Source organism: Thermobia domestica, chromosome 12 (assembly GCF_964235325.1).
Source record: "Thermobia domestica chromosome 12, izTheDome1.hap1.1, whole genome shotgun sequence".
NCBI classification, from domain to species: Eukaryota; Metazoa; Arthropoda; class Insecta; order Zygentoma; family Lepismatidae; genus Thermobia; species Thermobia domestica.
The window spans coordinates 202,356,321-202,371,899 of NC_137465.1; the positions used below are offsets into that span (position 1 = coordinate 202,356,321).

The 15,579-nt window shown below is 36.0% G+C and overlaps 1 protein-coding gene across 5 annotated transcripts in view; it reads right to left on the reverse strand.

Annotated features, from left to right (window-relative positions):
- The window catches only part of LOC145666935 (retinol dehydrogenase 12-like), a 311,781-nt gene that overhangs the window by 213,948 nt on the left and 82,254 nt on the right, over window positions 1-15,579 (reverse strand). For all 5 annotated transcript variants that reach the window (XM_081734546.1, XM_081734544.1, XM_081734542.1 and 2 more), the window contains exons 2-3: window positions 2,496-2,682; window positions 1,228-1,320 (exon numbers count right to left, since the gene is read on the reverse strand). In XM_081734546.1, coding sequence (XP_081590672.1) covers window positions 1,228-1,320; window positions 2,496-2,655 — 253 coding nt within the window. In that variant the 5' untranslated portion in view covers window positions 2,656-2,682. The remainder of the gene's footprint in view (window positions 1-1,227; window positions 1,321-2,495; window positions 2,683-15,579) is intronic.

Here is a 15,579-nt window from a genome sequence, read left to right on the forward strand (position 1 = left end):
ACATTTTGAACAAAAATCAGCGACGTATCGACTTCATTTTTTAAAAAATTTTTTGAAATTTTCAACACATAAAAAACCAACAAAATAAGCATCTATTTTTTTATTTTAAAAATTGACATTTACACCTACATAATATCTACAATCTGTGAAACTTTCAAATTATTTGAACCATCCCCACCAGAATTTAAAAATATTAAATTTTAAGCGTGTATGATACGATAATTCGGTAGGTGTGCGGGTAGGGGGCCGAAATTTTTGGAGGTGGTTTTAGGTCGAAACTAACGTTTTGTGCCAAAGCGACCCAACTTGGATCAAGGGCCGATTTCACTACTTTACTAGGAAAGGCTCTTTGGGTGTCCACTTTACGACATTACTATTATTGGTCACTCAAATGAATCCCTTATGAAAACAATTATTATTTTGTGTCCTCTACTGCAGATACTTTGTAGCTTACTTCCTAAGTTGTTGAAGTTCTTAATTGCCTTAGCATTCAAATAAGTTAGCATTAGTTCAGCTTAGAGCTTTAATAGCGAAATAAAAGCCCTGCAAAATTTGCCCTGTGAACTAAGTACCCCCATGCGACATTTCTGTGAAGCTCATGGTAAGTATGAGCCAACACGTGTTCCAGCCAACACGTATTCTTATCTCTAATAACGAACGCCATCTTGATTTTTCATCCTAGTCATTTAAATGTGGAAATGTTTTTGTTTCGAAGTAAATGTTGATTTGTTCTTTAAGTCTATTAACATTCTTTGTAAATCAATTTGTTATCCATTGTCATTTAATTTGATCTGTAAATATTTATGTTAAACATGACAGAAGTAAACTTTCCAAAACTAAAAAAAAAAAAAAAAAAAAAAACTTGAAAGAAACCCAATAAATCCCGTTCATTTCCAACAAAATACACGAATATGTTCCCACATAAATCAGTGGCGGAGGTACACAAAAGCTTCTATTTGGCTGTGTTAACTCTTTAAGGCACGGGAGCCGGCGTTATTTTGTATCCCTTGCTGCACCAAAAAAAAAAAAAAAAAATCCTTTTGATTCTTTTTAAAATTTTCATTAAAATTATACATGTAGACGATCTCAAAACACGCCAAATAAATTTAATTTAATTTTTCAGTTAATAGTTGGACGAAAAAAATGAATAACAAAGGAGATAAGCACAACTTCCCACCGTGAATCAAAGAGTTAAGGAAGAAGGTCTTTTAAATAATTTGCTCTTACCTTGAGCTCTTCTCCCTTTCTCCATGTTACGACAGGCGATGATAACCCTGGCTCCTCTCTTTGCCAAGTCCAGCGCCGTCTCCTTCCCCAAGCCTGGAAATTAAAACAAATAAATAAATACTCCTATAACCAATACCAGAGGTTTTATTTCACGTGTGAGACAACACAATTAAGGATATTATTGAGCAATATAATTGCAAATATTTCCGTTTATATCCATATTATTTATTGAAAAATTGCTAGCAAATGTGATAATTCATGACACTGAGGATAAGTACAGTACGGTTACTATATAATAAATAATATACAGAAACAATTTCGATGCTTCTGACGATTTTGATATTCAATACTGCGGTGAAAAACTTAGCGTATTCCGGTTTCAATTTATTAGGCAAGCGGATTTCTTTCTGCTTGTTTTATCGTTTTAAAGTAGGACAAGGTTTCTCAAAGTCTCTGTAATAACTGGATCCCTTGGAAAATCTTGAGGCTTCATCCCGGCGAAATTAAACTACCGCTATTTTGACAGTAATTATGTGATATCTTCCAATAGATAAAAGATAATCGAAATGTGGAACAAGAGCGCCCTAGAAAATATTATTTTACATGAGAAACCGTTATCACGACTCACTTATCTGCTTTCGATTTCGAGTCATTTTGAAAATCGGCATTTATTTTCGCGTTTCTAAACGGCTGAAAACGAAAAGACACTAGGTGACTTGTGATAACGGTACCTCATGCAAAATAATATTGTCTAGAGCGCTCTTGTTCCACATTTCGATTATCTTTTATCTATTGGAAGATATCACATAATTACTGTAAAATTAGCGGTATTTTAATTCCACCGGGATGAAGCCTCTTAAGGATAAAGGCAGTTAAGCTACGTGTTCTGCTAAGGCTAGCCGCATATTGACTAGAGAAGAGGCCAGTCATGCCGAGGCAGGGGATTATGCGGAGAGAGTGTGAGCTAATCTTCAAAAAGGCTTTGTCTAGCATGTGATTATGTGAGTATGTGCTGCCTGCCTTTGATCCGTTATTCATAATCTCCTGCCTGTATTGTGCTTCATGTCGGCTGTCCGTCGTCTGACCAAGAGTGAAGTCTTTCCTCAAGAGTTACCAACAACACAAAACGACTCAGATACAATACAATACAGAAGTTAATCTAACAGAAACTGATGCACTTCGAGACGAGACAGCCTCAACTCCTCCTAAATGCAAACCATGCGTATACTGTTGTTTATATAAAATACATAGATAAGAATATCCCCTACCTGCAGAGCCTCCTGTGATGAGAACGGTCTTCCCGTCCATCCGTTTGTCGCTCATGTACTTAACTTTGAGAAAACGTGCCTTCAGTACTTCCACCAAAGCACACCACACATAGAACGGAAACATCACAACCAGTCGTAGCATCGTCACAAGTGTCGACATGGTCTCTGTTTCGATGTCAGGGTCTCACTACAAAATGAAACAAGCAATTTTAAGAATCAACACACTTAATATTCTATTCGAGAAACAGGAAATTGCAACAATAAATTACAGCTCGTAATAAATAAACTAATAGCATTAAGCTAATAGTTCCGTCATTAAGTTAATAGGTGTCTTCTTCGAAGTAGGTCCCGCTATGAGCTTCTGCTGTTTGTCTAATCCAAATGTTTACTTAGCATTTTCAAATAATTTTTATTTCGAGAATTGTTTAGAATGTAGCAATACACGAGGTACTAAGTTATCAATAATTTGAAATAATCAGTTGAAAAACAAAGTTAGATGAATGATACTGGCAGAAACGCATTGAAAAACACGCAGTACGAATTCATGAAGCTGGTTGAATGTTGGTGCTTATGAAAAAGTGGTTCTGATTCCAGCATAGCATCCATAAGACATCCTAAACATCTCATACGGTATGCTCAAAAGCAAAGAGTGCCAATAGCATGGGTACCCGCCCCAAACGGCTAAGAAAACAGCTGTTGTTGGTCGTATAACTGCTGAATAAGTCTGTTGGGGTATGAATTGCTGTCACACTGTAGACCTTGACATCGATGGTCGTTGCAGAGGCCCGGCTGTCAGCAGTCACGATCCACAGGTTCTCGATAGACCTTAAGTCCAAAGATCTAGCAGGCCAGCGTAGGAGCCACATACCTACCTAAACATGCTAAGTTGATTTGGCTGTGAGTGTGTCTTATTCTACTGGAATGTCCGGTGCAATGTTAAACTGTCCAGATGATGTTAGAGGACAGGATTGATAAGATTGTGATTGTATGACGCGCTAGTAGAGGTTAGAGATATGTTTTATTGATCGTTATACCTGAATGTCAGGTGATTACGAATATGCACGCAGCTGTGACTCTGAGTCACTCCTGATAATCAATGAAGATGCTGTTGGTGATGAGCAAGTGTCGGTGGTAATCCTGGAAAGTACATCTACTTCCAATAGTCGATTGTTTACTTTATGTGTGAGCCACGAAGATTCTGATTTCACTGAGGGGGCCGCGGTGGCTCAGTGGTAGAGCGTTCACCTCTGGTGCTAGGGGTCTCGGGTTCAAACCCTGCTTCCGCCAAGTGAACTTTGTGGTGGACAAACACCGTGTGCGTGGGTTTTCTCGGGGTTCTACCGTTTCCCCCACTTTCTTCATTCCACCATTTCATTCATCTCTCATCATCACCGTCTCCTTTAGCCTAACCGGCATAAGCGTGGGACGTAAAATTTCATTTCATTTTTCTGATTTCACTGAAGATTGCCGTTCCATTCGTCAGGGAAACCCGTACAGTCCTGCTTTCCAGGCGCTCCCTGATGGCCGAGCGGGACATGTCTGCTGTGGTAACCCTTTACCTCCAATCGTATATGCCTACATAAGCAATATACCAGAGGCCGTCGTGGAACAGTAATAGAGCACTTACCTCTGGCGTGTGGAATCCCTCATTCGATTCCAGTTTCTGCTACCTAGGTTGTGTAGTGAATAAATATTGTATGCGTGTGTCCTTCCGCTTTTTCGTTTTTGTTATTCCACCATCATCATCACTGTCCCCTGTAGCCGCGGCGGATAATCGTGAGACATTAAACTAAAAAACCGATAAAACATTGACATGTTCTGCGGACACCACGACAATGATTACGGACTGTGATTTATACGTAATTATTCTCGTACGTGTTTCACTACTTCAGCTAGGGTTATCGGGGTTAATCCTTTTGCCTCTTCATCACTAAAATGTTCCGAGATTGTCTGTACAAGTTTATGTTCACTAACTCTTTTTCATTAAATCTTTTTTTTTTTAAAGAAGAAATATAACAGAGAGAAATATCTAGATGGTTGTGATTCGCCAAAAGAAAACAGTTTTAGTGGCAGCTACTCGCTGTCAGTTTAAAGCTGCTTAGATTACAACTTTGTCACTTAAAAAATTGCTATATTTCAGATGCTAGCATACTATTATGTTTCAAATTCAATACAATCATGATCATCACCTTAACCATAATTTGTACAGGGTGTCTCAAAAGTCCTCTGACATAAGGTAACTCTGTTATTATCACAGCTACAACAAAATGTAAGAGCAGAAACCATCTCCAAATATGATGTTTTCAATCTAAAGTGAAGGATTTTTTTTTTTTTAAGCGGACGAGCCGTTTGGGCTGTACACTCGTTATGCTCACAATGTTGAATGAAAATGCAACGTTGCCATTTACCTGGATCCCCAACATAAAGTGAATGGAGTATATTTGAAATGGTGGATGGCTATCAACACGTTAGCGTAAAAGACAGTAACTTCATTCACTTGTAATTATGTTGCAGTTTTTTTCTTTTCTTTTCTTTTTTTTTCATTTGTAGGAGGAGAACTTTCTTAAAGAAATTGCTATATTTTCCTTAATTTGTTATAACTTTCTTTCGTATCTTCTTTAACCAAACACTTTTAGTAGAGTTTATTCATATTATAATCCTCAATTTCTATAATTATTTTTAAGCCATAAAAGGACGAAAGGCGTCCAGCTTTCTTACAAAGGAGGACATCAGTTTTGCTCCTTCAAACTTGGAAGTTCCGGATGAAAGCCTGACGTCTAATTAACCAAAAAAATATTCTTATTCTATTGTTCTTTTATTTATTTATGTATTTGCTAGCAGAATATTCTTTCTTCGCACGGGCAGAATAAATTTTATTTTGGACATAAAGGGCAGTGGAGGCTGAGTTTGGATATAAACGGCTTCGGAAATATCAGCGTTTTCGTAAACTATTGATTCTGCACTAATATCGGTCATTTGCGATCATTATATATATATATCCCTCCCTCTCCCCTAAGCGCACCATCAAAGTAACATACTATCCCAGATCCGAACCTCATCTATGTTGAAAATTTGATCGAGATCGGGCTCGCGCTTCAACAGTTATTAAATGACAAACATAGTCACTATCACGTTTATAATACACAGTAAAAAATGGTTGTATTAATTTAACTCAATTTTAACTCAGGGGGGGTGTTACGTCTTTAACACACAACTGGTGTTGAGCCGTGCCGTAAGCGTTAATGAACCACAAAATTACTCCCCCAAAATATGTTAAATCACCTATATGCGTAATGTGTTTACATTATGCTGAGTCTTAAAAAACACTTTAAACAAGTATAAAATGTACTCCAGTGGCGGGAGGACACGAACCAACAACCTTTCAATTACTAGCCGTGTGCTCTTCCGACTTGGCCACGGAGGCGATGAAGAAATCGGCGCTTGTAGAGGGATAAATTGTTGAGGTCTTTTGAATTTGGTAATCAGAGTGCTCCTTTAAGCCGCATATATTCGGCGATAACCATTCGGGATAAGATAAAATCTGCTCGCGATGTAGACCTAATTTTATAACAAAATGACGACTGTCTATTTACTTTATTTTATAGTTCTTCCATATTCACTTTCAAATGATCGGCACCAGATGCCATCTAATAAAGTTGATGCGTTTGTTGCTTCTAGTACACAATCGCTTAGAAAAAGAAGCAATAATTGCATCAAATGTGGGAGATGAATTTAGAACACCTAAATGGCACATGCCTAGCACATCTTATGGTGTTAGGGTTTCTTCAGAAACATTATGTAAATTAATTGAAAACACATCGCGCGGTTTGCATTTTGAAATTTTGCGTATACTTGGATTTCTTTAAGTTTTTCTTTCTACTGTGTTTGTCTGTAGCTTCAATTCATAAGCCTTTATAATTAGATGCCCAACATATTTGGCAATCACGCAGAAAACAACACCGAAGATTCTACACTTGTGTTAATTTAACACACAGGCTGTGTGTCATTTCAACTACCAGTATTTGACACACAACTCCAAATGGAGAGTGAGTTGTTCTAACCACTTGTTTGTGTTATGTTTTAACACAATCGCGTTCGCACATAGGCATGTTGTTGAAATAACACAACGATTTTTTACAGTGTATAAATTAATTTTTCATTACAGATTTTTTAAATGCATTCATTTAGATGTTTCGGTCCCACGTTATGCATCGAGGATACAAGTGCTGCTCATAATCAGGCGGATAATAATACTGGAATGAAGAAAGTGCGAGGAAACGTAGTAATCCCAAGGAAACCCAAGCATCCGGTGTTTGTCAACCCAAAGCTCACTTGGCAGGAGCAGGAATCGAACCAGAGACCTACCCCACGCGAAAGATTTGATTACTTTACCTCTGAGACACTACAGCCTTTACAGGAATTTTGTATTTCTACTGAGGCCTAAAGATAAATTCAAGAGCATTAGTGTGATTAAAACTCTATATGCTCCACATGTATAGTATTGTTCAGGAAAACCGAGCCACTCAACTCGATTTGAAAAGGGTTGTACTCTTAATCACAATTGGAATTAAATCAACCAAATACCGTTTCATTGACCAATTGAAACTTTCACTTTAAGTCAATGTACTAGAATTGTGTACACACAATTGAAAGAATGTGATCTCTAGAGCAAGGTAGATGCCAAGATTTTTAAGAAGATTATACATCTCAAACATACGCGACCATAATATGGAATTCTAGCTCACAAAAAATATTTACACTATTTAGAGCCCATTCGATCCAAATTTGTGCATTGTTTAATATAGTGTTGTGCAAACTATGGTTCATGGACCGGACGCGGCCACCTATATTCCGGTTAAAATTTTCTAATCTGACTAATTTAACTTCATTTCTGAGAATCAATACATTCAAACTAACACAGTGCTCAGTGCATCTAAAACAAGTTCAGTTTGAACCAGATTATGAGAAACGCAAAGAGAAGGATTCACAATTTGATTCATGACATTTCAAGATTTTTGTAAAATTAACCATTGTTCTTGGTAATGTTTACATAACATATATATATATATATATATATATATATATATATATATATATATATATATATATATATATATATATATATATATATATAGGCCAACCTTTTTTTTTTTTTTTACCTTTGGTTTCCTTGTAAAAATTTCCCGTCTGACTGATTTAACATAAAGACACAGAAATCTTGGCTTGATAAGATAAATTATACTAAATGATAACATACGTTTGAACAAAGACGACAATCTAATTTTCTTCTGTGTTTTGGGGTTAAAATTACACGCAATGACACAAATTCACCAATATTAATATCAGCAATTATCTGTGAATTCTTAATAGGAGAATGCACTCGGGTCGGGTTAAGTTTAGTTACCCCTCCGCTTTTTATAAAAATCAGGAAAATTTACAAGAGAAATGAGGTAAGAAAGGATAATTTGAAGTTTTTATTTGATGTTTAGGAATGTAAGTTCGGCAGGATAGTTATGTTTAATGCGAGAAAAGATATGTGGAAGTTAGTACTATTTGCCGGATGCGGAAGCATTCGCGGAAAGTTTCAGCACATGGTGCTTGTAAAATATGGCGAACAGGTGTAACGGATGCGCAAGAATAATGAAGAAAACCTTTTAAATTTTTGTGAAGCCCACGGACTACTGAAGTCAAGTGAAATGTAAAAATTTTTAATACTTTGAGCACTGTTTTTTGTATGTTGCAAAGTCCAAGGGCACCTTCAGACTGGAGGGGCAACTCTAAACTTAAGCCCTCGGGGCTACTAACATTTCATGAACTACTGCAGTATACGAATTTATTATGTATACCACCTATTAGAAAAATGCGTACTTTGTATAATAGCATCGAAATAAAGTGTTTTTTACAATAGGCATAAAGCGGGCTAAACCAGTTCTGATATTGAGCAGTTTCGTCTGGCGTGCTACGCATCTTTTCTTCGGTGCTTCGAGCAAGGGCAGTGTACACGTGTGAGGTAGTTCGACCACGTGTCAAGGAATTTCTAATTATCGAGTGAAAAACACGCTAAATCACTAGGAGTGTCTGCGCAACATACGGAAAGATTTGTTCAATAGTGATTTTACATTATAATATGCTTTAAATTATATTTGCTTAACTAAGTTACCCTTTTAAACGTTCCTTTTTCGCTGAAACTATATTACATAAAATTTCTAAATACAATAATTCCATTTCTAATTATGTACTGCAAAAGATATTAATGAAGTTGAGTTCACTGTGAGTTTTAACGTCCCTTTCTGCAGCGAAGCTATATGAGACGAAACCTACTGATTAAGGTGCAATCCAAACCACAGGAGCTCCCGCCGGAAAAGAAGTCTATAGATAGATAGATAGATAGATAGATATTAGGGATGGTCAATTCTGGAATTTGTACTATCAGGAATTCGGAAATATTCCGGAATTCAGAAAAATTCAGATGTCGGAAAAGTTCCAGAATTTTTCCGAATTTCGAAATTTTTCCGAAATCTGGAATGTGAAATTTTCGATTCCGGAAAATTTTAGCGATCCAGGGGAGACCGGGGTATTCACGAACACTTAAGATTAGATTATAAATAACTAGTTTATTCTTAGAGATAAAATTAAGATTTCTTGTCTATAGAAAGCTTGGAGTTTTTCCTGTTTACTAAAGTGCAGAGGAAAGTCAAAAGTAATATTTCCAACAAATCAGTGAGATGTTTTAAAAGTGTACCTATGTTTGGGATTGCCCTAGTAGTCAAGGTAATCCCGAACATAGTGTTTACTTTAAACTTTCCTTTACGAAAACAGCAAAATGCATTAAAATACATTAAAATTATACCGTAATTTAGTATTTAAAGCTTTAATAAGAATTATAACTACAAACATAAGTTAATGAGAAATGGACCAGATCTCATCATCTTTGAAACTATTACAAAAGAAAGCTAATAGGTAATGGGCTAAACAAAATGTACTCTTATGAAACAAATTCAGAAATAATAGTACATTAAGTAAAATATTCATTAAAATGAAAACATTATTTGGAATTGTAGAAATCACAGATATAATTTTGTTTGTGCTTCCAAGACGGTATTCGTTATTAGTCAATGTTCAAATGCGGTTAATAGGCTGAACAAAATTGGCTAACTGCTAATGGACTCTACTAGGCTAAACAAATTTGTAAAGCACTCTGTGAATTACACATAGAAAAAAATTCAGCCTTTGATCACGGATCAGATAACTAAAATAGGGTTACTGACTATAGAATAATGAAATAGGCTACTAATGGCCTAAAATAGCAAATATAGCAAACTATTCTAATTAATAAAGGTAATAACGCTTATTACCAGGACATGATCTATTTCCCGAACTAATTTCATTAACTTATTACTTTTCAATAAAAGAAAACTATTTAAAATTTTTTGATAATTTATTTCACACCATGGGTCAATCCCGAACACTCCGGGGTAATGGCAACAGTTCTGTATGGCATTTCTCCATGAGACACCATTTTATTGTTAAAGTTGAAACTAATTGTTGATTGCATACAGGCTATAGTAAGATTACAAAGAACTAATGCTCAAATATAGGGGAATATAGAGCCTTATCTGTAACAATATAGATAACATAAGAGTCAATTTACCTTGTCCAGATTGTTGAATCAACGTTATAAGTTAATCGACAAAAACAACAAAACGTCTTCTTCCTGGTAATCCACTCAACTGACTGTCATCAAATTTATGCTACACTTTTCCAGGTCTATCCGCTAGCATGCAGCAAAATCGTCTGTTTTCTAACAAGTTTCCTTGCGTGCTAACTTGGTGTTCAGCATTACCCCAGTGTTCACAAATACCCGGTTTTCCCGAAATATATATATATATATATATATATATATATATATATATATATATATATATATATATATATATATATATATATATATATATATATATATATATATGTATATATATATATATATATAGGGTGTTTCAGATAAAACGTCCAGTGCTTATTGATCTAAATCAGAAACGTCTGAGGATAGAGAGATGAAACAAAAACTGAGATAGAAACGATGATAACGCATATCAAGTGGCATTGTTGTGGTGACCCTCAAGAAACTCCGTGAAGGGACCCCAGGTGCCAACTTCAAACTGATACAGGACTTTTTGCGGCCATTTTGAAAACGGTGGCCCAAATCGAAAATTGTTTCCTACAAAAGTTGTTTCGTATTTCAAGGACTATTGAATGAGGTATGATTCAATACATGTTCCCATTTGAAAATTTGAAGTTGGCCCCTGGGCCCCCTTGAAGGAGGGCCCTGTGGGTCACCACGACAAAAGCATGTGATGCGCCCTATGACATTTTTCTATCTCACTTTTTGTTTCATCTTTTTATTCTCAGCCATTTCGGATTTATAAGCACTGGACGTTTTATCTGATATAGGACCCACTTTTTGCGGCCATTTAAAAACGGTGGCCCAAATCGAAAATTGTTTCTTACAAAAGTTGTTTCGTTTTTCAAGTACTATTGAATGAGGTATGATTCAATACGTGTTCCTATTTGAAAATTTGAAGTTGGCCCCTGGGCCCCCTTGAAGGAAGGCCCTGGGAGTCACCACAACAACACCATGTGATGCGCCCTATGACATTTTCCTATCTCACTTTTTGTTTCATCTTTTTATTCTCAGCCGTTTCGGATTTATAAGCACTGGACGATTTATCTGAAACACCCTGTATATATATATAATTTCTTGTATTTTCTGTAATGAGCGAAAGAATACCGTTAAATCTTAATATTCTGTAAGAGGCACACTTGTCATACATTATTATTATTATTATTATTATTATTATTATTATTATTATTATTATTATTATTATTATTATTATTATTATTATTATTATTATCATTATTATTATTATTAAGTCTTTCCTTTGAACAAGTGACTAGCACAATTGTTTTGCTGCAGGAAGTTCCGGATTCGATTTCATGTGGGAGAACCTTGGAAACTTCGAAGCTTTACGGTGGTTCGGATATAACCATGGTACTGAAAAGAGATGCTAGATTCCAAAACTCCGAATCAATCAATGCGTATAACTTATATCCGTTCATGTTACTCCTGGAGTTTCTATTCTTCTCAGGAAAAAATGTTCCAGGACGGAGAACTTATTACAACTATTCCGAAGCCTTTCATATAGCCTCGCTGCTGAGAGAGAGGCTAAATTGAAAATAAACTAAAATCAATAACTATTCCGCTGTATCATGAGAAATAATCTGGAAACTATACCAGTGCTGTACTATTTTTTTCTTGCTTGACTATTTAATACTTTCAACTTGACATGTGAAAAATAAAGGACGGACTCATGCGTGACAGTTCTAATGGACTCACCGGCTGTGTGAAAGTAATGGCTCACATAGTTCTACTTATTTTCGGCACTAAATTGAGTCAGAAGCATGCTTGGACTGCCTTTATTTACCCAGGTAGCGCTAGGTATCATTTCACAACGGGTGGATGAACCTTACGATAATAGGTTGAGAAATATACAGAGTGTTTCCGACAACGCTTGGGAGGTGATTCTTGAGACTAAGATAAAACAAAAGTATAGATCAAAGTGGGTGCACAAATGCTTCCTTACGGAGTTAAAGGCTGCCGAAAACATAAAAAAAATTAACTTTAAAGGTCCATTGGTCCAAAATTATGGGACCTACCATAGTCGGGTGAAGACTTCACTTAGGAACTAACATGTGCCCTATCAAAATATCTATGTTTCAAAATCACGCGGTACTCACGCAACCATTTTTATATACGCAGTTTGGCTACGGGAATATAATTTGAAGTACTCACCAACTACCTCTATAAAAATTGTTGCGGAAGTACCGAAGTGATAGAATGGATCAGGTCACAACTTTTGTTGGGTTCATCTAAGTCTGGGTCTCGCTTCTCAAACCCGGTCTGACGCTGACCCAGTATGACGTGGACAGACCCAACGTAATCAATAATGGAACATAACTAAAGAATTTTATAATGGATTTACGATATTCATTATTCGATCTGGGACATCCATTTGTTTTCCAAAAGTTTTTTTTTTTAGTTTAACGTCACACGACTAAACCTGTTAGGCTAAGGGAGACGATGATAAAGCTAGTAAATAATGATGGGGCAATTAGTAGAATGAGAATCTAGGAGGAAACAGGAGTATCCAAACAGAACCCACGGACACGATGTTGTCCATCACAAAGTTACCTGGCCGAGGATCGAACAAGAGACTCCACGCACAAGAGGTAAACGCTCTACCACTGAGCCACATGTCCCACCTTTATTTTTTTCATTCTCTGTAACACTTGTGAATCAAGGTAAGGTAACATGTCTTGAACATTTCAATAATAATTTCGTGTTTATATGTCTTGCCATACATAACATATAATACAGTGCTTTTTAAACACAAACTAGACACATGTTAATACTACTACTACTACCACTAATAATAATAATAATAATAATAATAATAATAATAATAATAATAATAATAATAATAATAATAATAATAATAATAATAATAAATTAAAACTATTAAACTTTGACAATCTGTCATAAGTAAAACATGTAACTTATATTTTCTGTTTACACTATGATAAACCTTGTAGTTATATTTCAGTGCAATGGTTTGACAGACAGAAACATACAATAGAAAAAGAAAATTCGAGATTTAGTGAGGAGACACAGAGAGAGAGAGAGGAGAAAATCGTGTTTTAGGATACATTAGCAGGCTCACATAGACTACCCATATATAGAGAGGTGTTTGATTGTCTCCAGGTCAAATTGAATCAACTGGGGTCACTCCGGGTCATGAATCAGTCCGAGTCGCCGGGTTACGGGTGTGTCCTGCTCACCGTGTCCAGTGTGCCATGAGGCTAAGTGCATCTGGGTCTTCCTGATCATGACCCACAAATTTCGTGACCACTGAATGTAATACATGGCTTTGGAACTCAGGGAAAAGAAGTTCTGAAGAAAGCTCGTCATGTGTTCCCCATTCGCTGTTTAAAAACTCAAGGTGTTGAGTCTGACGTTTTCACAATTGAAAAAATGAAATGAAATGAAATCTTCTAGTTTCACGTCACACGCTTATATGCCTTTTAGGCTAAGGAAAACGATAATTAAAGCAAGTGAATGATGATATAAGAATTGATGGAATGAGAAAGTGGGAGGAAACTGGAGTACCCCGAGAAAACTCAGGGCCACGATATTGTCCACCACAAACTTACTTAGCCAGGTATCGAACCAAGAATTCCATGAACCAGAAGCAAGTGCTTTAATACTGAGACACTGTGCCCCTATTTGCAGAATTGAGATTACTATGTAACATAAATTAAACATGCAGAAAAAAAATATATTTGCACGATTTCATAATTAAATATTTAAGAAAAAATCACACAAAACATGTATAGTTATTATTGTAGGATCAGGGTCCTTCATATTCACTCTTGTATTTCCTAAAATATTAGAATTGAATAAACCACTGAGTGACGTACTTCCGGAATCATTTATTTCCCGTGGCGTGTGGTTGCTCACGAGACGAGATGTGACAGAATTTTCATGACCAGAGACAGAACTCTTTCAATAGAAATAAATACATTTTTAGAGACAGAAAATCACTCTCACAAGACCTTTTCGAGACAAGACAGTCTAAAATGTTCACTCGTGAGTATCTCTATTGGTGGGTTCCAAAGAAATGTGCTACATATGCAGTGGCACAACCAGGTTTCTATTTCAGGAGGGGACAAAACTACCTAGAACAGTAGTGTGCAAACACATGCTACAGCATCTGATATGGATAAAATTGAAGATGTAAATTCTCCTCATTGCAAGAAATTTAGATATCCCGATTATGAACATGCTAAAAAGGCCTTAAAATAAAAATTCAAATTCACAAATTCGCTATTATTAACGGTTACAATTTTTAAAGTTTGCACTCTAATTATTATTTTGTACATCTTTATTTTTGCATGTGATTACGCACTCTTTACTAACATTTATTACTCTAAGAAATTAATTTAGGGTTTTCACTGGATTTTTCCTTTTGTTTGGTGCTTTGACTTAATTGAATATTCATTTATACATTGATCTATTTTATGTTTGTTCCTTCATTACAAACTTTGCAATACTAATGAATAAAACATTCAAAAAATATACTTTACAATTTATAACGACGGACTTTTAAATGTAGCCGTGAACTAATTGAAATTTTCAAACACTATGACACAGGTACAGATGCTTTCCAAGATCAAATACTTCAACAGCTATGAAAATACAGTTAAATGGTACAATATTATGAACAACATATAAACCATCAATTTCAATTATTGTTCCTGTATGGGGCCGCGGTGGCTCAGTGGTAGAGCGTTCACCTCTGGTGCTAGGGGTCTCGGGTTCAAACCCTGCTCTCGCCAAGTGAACTTTGTGGTGGACAAACACCGTGTGCGTGGGTTTTCTCGGGGTTCTCCGCTTCCTCCCACTTTCTTCATTCCACCATTTCATTCATTACGCATCATCACCGTCTCCTTTAGCCTAACCGGCATAACCGTGGGACGTAAAACTCAAAAATTTCATTTCATATTGTTGCTGTACGTAACTTCACAAAATTATGTAAGAAAGATTAAAAAGTTATCATTTGACACATAAACTGCGACAGATTAAGAACTTCATACATAGCACATTCTGGTTAATCAATGAAATTATACCCTATTAAATGATCACTAAAGTTATTCAGTACAATATTCCACAATTAATTCACAATTTGAAAAGTATACCATATTTGTAGTTTGATATTTAATCCCGTTGCCTTCTTTGCTAGTCCTGTTATTTGGAAAAGTATTGCAAGACGATATTTCGGATCTGACGTCTCATGCTTCAATGCAGACTAAAAGCATTCTTCGCGCACAGTGCGTGTGTGTTTGACACCGGAAAGTTTCATAAGTTGTCGCTCAAATCTGATTGGTACATAGCACATCTAGTAGAACATCATCAGAAATGAAAATGAGCAAAATATACGGTGCTATGGATCAGAAGGATAGGAGCTCC